Here is an 8,467-nt window from a genome sequence, read left to right as displayed (position 1 = left end):
ACATACACGAGAAGCGTACAGCGGCAGACTTGATTAAGAGTTTTTAATATTCAGTGAGTTTTGTCTAGTCTACAAAATGTAGAGTCCGTGCGAGAACTCTGGACAGCAACGTCAGATATGAGAACATCAACTATTTCGTGCCTACTCAGTCAGTCATAAAACTTCATTATCAGTACAGGGACACATGGGTTCTGCGACCCCACCATATGGCCCTCAGTCGGTGCTGAAGACGACGTCTTGGGCTGGTGCTGTGACCCGGATTTGTACTTCCGGAGCTGAGCTGGCCGGCAAGGTCTCCCACTTTTGCGAGCCTACGAGCTTCTGGAGTTCTTCGGCTGGTGGGTCTGTGGGGCCGTCCCAGAAGATGTGTTCCATCGTGTCTATTTGGCCACATTTTGAGCAATCGTGGTAGAATTCGTCTAGGTTCACGTGGTGCATTCTGACCGGGTTCGGGAGAGTATAGCATACTCGGAAAGTATGGCTGATGCAAGACAGTACGAAAAAGAGCGAACGAAGTGAACCCACTACATTACGACAAAGTATTGACACCGAGAGAAAACACCCAGCCGTCTATTTTCCAACTCGTTTTACAAGGATATTTTCCACGTATCTGTCACAAAAGTGCGCAAAAACAAAGTACGCGCCGCAGGTCACTCAAGCCAGCAAGGAAACAAGCCGGCCCCGCGGCAGCTTCGACAGACGGAGAGAGCGCATACGCCACAGACAGCCAACGCGATCAACGGAGTCTAGAAGTTTCGACAAGATACGCGAAGGCGACGGTAACGAGAGAGAGAGCGAGAGAGCGCGCCCCCCGAAAAACCCTCTCACAAGGCAAGCAAAGAGAGAGAGGGAGGACGGCAACCTGGCTTGCGCCAGCGGATGAGTCACCACCATCCTCGACGACGACCGGACGGCCGCGGTCGAAAACGTGAGAAATGTCTAGAAGATTCCCAGGCTTTGTTCACGATATGGGAGCCCGACTCCGTTAGAAAGGTCGAGAAACGCTGGCGAAGGCAATAAAAGCGTCGTGCGGGAATCAGCAGGGAGATCAGACCGCGCCGTTGAAGAAATGTAACGTGAAGACTGAGCGTCTGCGGAAGAACTGGATTCCCCGGCAAACTGACTGACGAGTTCATCGAGCGTATGCATTTCCGGAAGAAGTTCCTTCTTCGAGATTTGCCTCGAGCTACTCCGAGATCGTCCGGCTCAAGACCAGCACGGGTGTATACGATTGGCCACTTTGTGTTCCTATTCATTCTGTACTGCACGTGTTGGAGTGCCTGTCGTTAATTGTTTTCCTGTGTTTTGTTAACGCCCATCTGAATTCTATTGTGATGTGTCTAGCCTAAGTGCGCACGCGTGTATGTAACTGCCTTGTTTGAAGAATATATTTTGTTGTTTTGACAACAGTGGGCTCTGACTCGGTCTTTGGACCACAACCGACGTTCGCTGGCGCACCAGAGGGCTCCTTATTAATTGTCCTTGCTTTCGTGGGGTTATTTTCGGAAGCTGATAAGTCGGCTTTGGAATTTGGCCCGGCGTTGGCGCCTCGTTCACGGGGTGTGTGGCAGTATCATTCAAACTTTCAGCACAATCCCAAACATAAACGTTTCAAGGTGTATGCAACACGTTTTAAAATATCATTACTTTTATCGGCAATTTTGCTTTCGATGGACTATATTGCCGCCAACCGCGCCCGAAGGAGATATTCACTTCATACCTCTGCATATATATATATATATATATATATATATATATATATTGATAAGACGCGTTCAAGGTTAGATGCGCTTGGCGTTTTTATGAAGGCCAGAAACAGGCAACGGCCAAGCGGAGCGAGAGCGAGCACCAACAACAAGAAACGTCTTCTTCTTCGTCCTCTGCTGGCGCCGGTATTTGTCACTACAATCACTCCCCGGCGAAAAAGGAGCCATCCTGGCGACCTATGGAACAGGCAGCACTGGTGGGTCGTAGTGCGGCTTCAGTCGGTCGACATGAACAGTTTCGCGTCCGCGACGCCGTTGGTCCGTAGATGGCTGAACGGGCTCAATGACGTAGTTGACCGGGGACGTCTGTCGTAGAACCCGGTAAGGGCCGTCATACTTTGAGATGAACTTTGTGGAAAGGCCGGGAGTAGACGAGGGAACGCGGAGCCATACCAGCGATCCAGGTGAATATGATGGAAAGGACAAGCCGGCGTCTCGACTATGTTGCTGGCTGGCCTGGTTTTGCGCGGTAAGAGAACGTGCGATCTGACGACATTCTTCGGCATAGGTGGCAGCTTCGGATAGAGTCGTAGATTCTGAAGCGTCGGGGCGATACAAAAGAATCGTGTCCATAAACGAGGAAGGTTCGCGACCATAAAGAAGAAAGAAAGGAGAGAATCCTGTGGTCGACTGAGTGGCGCTGTTGTAGGCATACGTAACAAAGGGAAGGATGCGGTCCCAGTTAGTGTGGTCAGCGGAAACGTACATAGCGAGCATGTCGCCGAGAGTGCGATTGAAGCGTTCAGTCATACCATTGGTTTGCGGATGATAGGCGCTCGTAGTTCTATGGACAATGTTGCATTCGCGGAGCAGGGCTTCTACAGCCTCGGAGAGGAATGAACGACCACGGTCACTCAGTAGCTCGCGAGGCGCACCATGTCGAAGAACAAGGTTGCGAAGGATGAACGAGCCGACTTCACGTGCTGTGGCCGCCGGAAGCGCTGAAGTTTCGGCGTAGCGCGTGAGGTGGTCCACGGCGACGATAACCCAGCGGTTGCCATCTGGGGTGTACGGTAGAGGGCCGTACAAGTCAATGCCGATACGGTCGAAAGGCCGGGAGGGACAAGGCAATGGTTGAAGCGGCCCTGTTATCTGGTTAGGTGGGCTCTTGCGGCGTTGACACTTGGAGCACGAGCGGACGTACTGCCGAACGAAGCGGTACATTCCGCGCCAGTAGTATCGAAGCCGTAGGCGTGCATACGTCTTTAGGACACCGGCATGGGCGCATTGAGGATCCGCATGAAAAGAGGCACAGATGTCAGAACGTAGATGGCGAGGAATCACTAGCAACCATTTACGGCCATCAGAGAGGTAGTTGCGGCGGTACAGGAGCCCTTCGCGGATGGCAAAGTGGCGAGCAGTGCGCCGAAGCGAGCGGTCGGTGGTGCGGGGTGATGGCTGAGATAAATACTCTAGAAGAGATGCTATCCAAGGATCCCGGCGTTGCTCGGATGGCATGTCGGCCAATGTAAGAGAGGAAGAATCATAGCTTGAGACAGACGCAGCACCAGACTCATCAGGCAGTGGTGAGCGCGAAAGAGCGTCGGCATCCGAATGCTTACGGCCTGACCGGTAGACAACACGGATGTCATAGTCCTGGAGACGAAGCGCCCAACGAGCTAAGCGACTAGATGGGTCCTTTAATGACGACAGCCAGCACAGGGCGTGGTGATCAGTCACGACATCAAATGGACGGCCATATACGTAAGGTCTAAATTTGGTGATTGCCCAAACGATAGCAAGACATTCTTTTTCCGTGACCGAATAGTTCATTTCCGCTTTGGTGAGAGTGCGGCTGGCGTAAGAGACGACGTACTCTTCGAAGCCAGACTTACGCTGGGCTAGAATAGCGCCCAGGCCGACTCCACTAGCGTCTGTGTGGATTTCTGTTGGAGCGTCTGGGTCAAAGTGGCGTAGAATAGGTGGGGATATCAAAAGATGGCGTAAGGTGGCAAACGCGTCTTCGCAAGCTGTAGACCATGCCGAGATGCCTTGGCTGTTGGCAAGCAGCTGCGTTAAGGGGGCGATTATGGACGCAAAATTACGCACGAATCGGCGAAAGTACTGAACACAGGCCTATAAAGCTACGGAGCTCCTTCAGCGTAGACGGCCTGGGGAACTCGGCGACGGCGCGAAGCTTTGCAGGGTCGGGAAGGACACCGTCCTTGCTGACAACATGACCTAAGATGGTAAGCTGGCGGGCGGCAAAGTGGCACTTCTTCAGGTTAAGCTGCAGTCCAGCGTCGGAAAGGCAAGTCAGGACGCTTGCGAGACGCTTTAGATGGGAGTCAAAGTCCTTGGAAAAGACTACGACGTCGTCCAGGTAGCACAGACACGTGTGCCATTTGAGGCCTCTAAGAATGTTATCCATGAGGCGTTCGAAGGTGGCAGGCGCATTACAAAGGCCGAATGGCATCACGTTAAACTCGTATAACCCGTCTGGGGTTACAAACGCTGTCTTCGGACGGTCAGTGTCATTCATAGGGACCTGCCAATACCCAGATCGAAGGTCCAAAGAGGAAAAGAACTCTGCTCCTTGCAAGCAGTCGAGAGCGTCGTCGATTCGGGGCAGCGGATAAACATCTTTTCGTGTGATCTTGTTAAGGCGCCTATAATCAACGCAAAATCGAATGCTACCGTCCTTTTTCTTTACCAGCACAACTGGGGAGGCCCAAGGGCTGTGCGAGGGTTGTATTACGCCACGATGAAGCATGTCGTTGACCTGTTCATCAATGACACGACGTTCAGCGTGAGAAACTCGGTATGGACGCTGGCGTAGGGGTGCATGAGTGCCGGTGTCAATGTGGTGAACGATGGAGGATGTGCGGCCCAAGGAAGATTGCTCATGATCGAACGACAGCCGAAAGCGATCGAGCAGTTCCAAGAGTTGGGTACGCTGGGCAGGTGGAAGTTCGGAATCAATTGACGGGAGGAAGGCTTCTAAGGAGGACGAATCGGCGGTGGTAACAGGAGTAATGCTGTCGACGTGAAGACTCATCGCGTCGTCAGGCAGTTGAGTGGAGTAGGCGGAATCAACATCGTCAAGCCGACCGATACATTCACCACGGAATAAGGTGGCTGGGGAAGAGGACCGATTCGTGACATAAATGGCGCTGCAAGAGTTTTCGACTGTGAGAACTGCAAAAGGAAGGAGGAAGTCTTTGCGAGAGGTGAAGGCTTCGGAGGGCGCAAACAGGGCGGTGGAAGAGGGAGCATAGTCGCAAGAAAGTGGCACAAGAACACAAGACAAAGGAGGTATATCAGTGTCCGCGGCGACGACCACTCGAGAAGGCGGCTTGTCAGATGCGGCGTCACACGTCGGCGACAACTCAAGTTCGGCACGCGCACAGTCAACAACGGCATGGTTAGCAGCAAGAAAGTCCCAACCCAAAATAACGTCGTGTGAACACGGTGAAAAAACGACGAATTCGACTACGTACAAAACGTCCTGAATGACAAGGCGAGCTGTGCATGCCACTGAAGGGTGAATGTGGTGCGCGGTTGCGGTACGCAGGGAGACGTCGGAAAGCGGAATCGTAATTTTTTTGAGCTTGCGGCACAGTTCTCCACTAAGAATAGACACAGCGGCTCCAGTATCGACAAGTGCTTGCACAGAAACACCTTCGATATTCACGGTGATTTCGTTCGCAGGTAGAAATCGAGGCCTTGAAGTTGTCGACACGAGCGCAGTTCTTGCCTCCGGAACTGCGAGGGCTAGTTTTCCGCTTGTACTGGTGGGGGGCGACGAACCATTGGGGAAAGTGAACGGCGACGTGGTGAGGGCGACCGACGTGAGCCGTAGTCACGTCGATTCGGTGAGCAGCTGTTCATCGTTGAGTGGGAGGAGATCGGGTGTGGTGGCTCAGAAGGAAAGTAGCCTTGATTTACTTCGCCCGCACTAGTACGGATGTCACGACGACGACAGAAACGTGCGACATGGCCAGGTAGACAACAGAAGTAGCAAATAGGCCTGTTGTCCTGGGTGCGCCAAGGATTAGTGGACGGCGGTGCGGGACGGCGAAAAGGAGGCGGGTTCGGGTGGACAGGCGCACGCGCAGCGTAGAAGGTATTTGCTGGTCGAACAGGATCCGTGCGGAGTGGCATTGCTGGTGACTGGCGGCGTGCGACCTCAGCATAGGTGAGTGGAGCGGAAACAGGCGGATGCTGGTAGGTGGTTGGGAGAGCCTCAGAAATTTGCTCCTCTATGGCCTGTCGTAGCGTCGGAGCAAGCGCCTGCGCAGAGTCCGGGACGCAGGAAACAAGCGACAATTGTCGCGCCACTTCTTCTCGGACAAACTGCTGTATCTGCCGCATGAGCATTGTGGTGTCAGCAGAAACGGAGCCTACAGTTAACGCTGACATGTTGGCTGTGTCAGAGCTCGGGAGGCGTGTAGCAATGCGCTGTTTCCGCAACTCGTCGTAGCTCTGACAGTACTGAACCACGTCCGTGACAGTTTGGGGATTTTTGGCTATGAGCATGTGGAAGGCGTCGTCCTCGATCCCCTTCATGATGTGTCTGATTTTATCGGCTTCGGACATCGCAGGGTTGATGCGACGGCAGAGGTCCACAATATCCTCGATGTAGGACGTGAAGTTCTCGCCGGATTGTTGGGCGCGACCGCGTAAGCGCTGTTCTGCGCGGAGCTTGCGAACAGCGGGTCGGCCGAAGACTTCCGCGAAGCTCGCTTTAAAGGCGGACCAGTTGGCAATATCAGCTTCGTGGTTGTGGAACCACAGCTGTGCTACGCCCGCCAGGTAGAAGTTGACGTAGCTGAGCTTGTCGCCGTCATTCCATTTATTGTGGGCGCTTACCCGCTCATATGAAGTGAGCCAGTCCTCGACGTCGTGCTCGTCGGTGCCGTTGAAAATGACAGGGTCTCGCTGTCGTGGTACGCCGGAGCAGGCGACCACCGGTGGTGCGGGAGCACCCTGCTGTGGCGCGTCGTCAGGCATTGCCGAGGCGGGGGGTAGAGTCCGGGTACGGAGTTCCAGGATGAAGAGGGAACCAGCACGCTCCACCAATTGATAAGACGCGTTCAAGGTTAGATGCGCTTGGCGTTTTTATGAAGGCCAGAAACAGGCAACGGCCAAGCGGAGCGAGAGCGAGCACCAACAACAAGAAACGTCTTCTTCTTCGTCCTCTGCTGGCGCCGGTATTTGTCACTACAAAATAAATAAATAAATAAACGCAGCGCCTGCCCTAAGCGCAACGCAATTGCGGAGAGCTACAAATTCTTCAGTCGGTGCTACCCGGAAGGCGAATCTATTCATTCTTTTCTCGTCAAGATCCGTCGCATCGCAGACATCTGAAACTTTGACAGTTGCCTTGACAGGATGATCCGAGATAGGATTCTCTGCTGTGTACGCTCACGCGCAGTACGGAAACAACTCCTAGCATAGAAATAGCTAACGCTAGAAGCCGAAGCGATAGCAATATCTGCTGAAGCCACGAAATACAATGCCCAAAGAATTTTGTCAGAAGTAATACAACTATTGAAAATGCAAGCGCATCGCCTGCGAACACCGACAGAAAGCGCCGAAAACTCAGCGTGCCGAGAATGCGGAAGATGTGGAAGCTTGAAACGTGACGCTAACAATTTAATTGCAGCTGGGTCAAGGCGCGCTGTTATCACTGCGTAATGTGGACATGTTGCTAGAAAGTGTCCAAGCCGCCGTGACAAGGAATTCGGTGCTGCTGCGCCTGCGCCTCATAGCAAAACATTAACAGTGCCTACGTCGGAATATTGCTATGAAAATGCTCATATCTGGATTTTGCTGTGGGCACGAACGAAGTGTATAGAGCCGGCAATTCGCCGCACGTTCAATTGAGGCGGTGTAGAACTGTCAATGGAAGTAGACAAAGGATAACCAGTATGCGTCATAGCGCCACAGGTTTTCGATAAGCATTGCAAGCAATGGCCAAATTTGAAGCCTTCACATCTGAAAATTTCGTACTACGCTGGAAGGCTGCTTGTGTTAGCCGAGCTTCGGCTAGTTGTTACGCACCAAGGTGTGTCAGTTGAATGTCCACTCATATTATTAGACTGGACTGGACCAAGCCTGTGCGGGCGAGACCTGTCAACCCTGCTGGAGAGGGCTGGAGGTCTGGTACTGCAAATCAGTAAAGGGGAAGTAGCAGTGACGGCACCAGCCATCAGCCATGTCAACGCCTAACGCAGCAAGTACGAGGAGGCCTTCTCGGAGGAATTGGGCTTGAAAAAACAACCAGCCTGCTTGGTGCTGAAGGACGGTGCTATCAGTAAGCTTTGCAAGGCGAGACCGCTTCCGTACACTCTCTGTGACAAAGCGGCGAAAGATTTAGATCGGCTAGTGTAGCTAGGCATAATATCAACATAACACTTTCGGACTTGGCGGCCCTCATAGTGTCAGTACTTAAAAAAGATGGTGCAGTCCAGATTTGCGGGGATTTTAAGGCCGCCTTGTACTATGCTTGCGCAACTGAACAGTATCTCCTTCCGGCGATTGAGGACATGTTCGCGTCGTTAAGCGCTGCTGAAATTTCCAGTACGCTATGCCTGAAAGATGCCTACAACCAGGTGCCACTAAACGAAGCTTCACGCAAGTTGCGCGTGATTAACACACCAAGGGCTCTTCTGTTACAATAGGCTGCCATTCGGCATTTCCTCTGCTCCGGCAATATTGCAAAAGAAGATGGATACCGTTCTAGCGGGCCTGCCTGG

At 52.8% G+C, this 8,467-nt stretch overlaps 1 protein-coding gene across 1 annotated transcript in view; it reads right to left on the bottom strand.

Moving 5' to 3' along the window:
* Positions 1-213: 213 nt before the first annotated feature.
* LOC119449241 (transient receptor potential cation channel subfamily M member-like 2) overlaps positions 214-8,467 on the bottom strand; it is a 43,458-nt gene continuing 35,204 nt past the window's right edge. The window contains exon 11 of the mRNA XM_037712418.2: positions 214-439. Within this exon, the coding sequence (XP_037568346.1) occupies positions 214-439 (226 nt within the window). The remainder of the gene's footprint in view (positions 440-8,467) is intronic.

This window comes from Dermacentor silvarum, chromosome 4 (genome assembly GCF_013339745.2).
Source record: "Dermacentor silvarum isolate Dsil-2018 chromosome 4, BIME_Dsil_1.4, whole genome shotgun sequence".
Taxonomy (NCBI): Eukaryota; Metazoa; Arthropoda; class Arachnida; order Ixodida; family Ixodidae; genus Dermacentor; species Dermacentor silvarum.
This window is presented reverse-complemented; position numbering and strand designations above follow the sequence as displayed.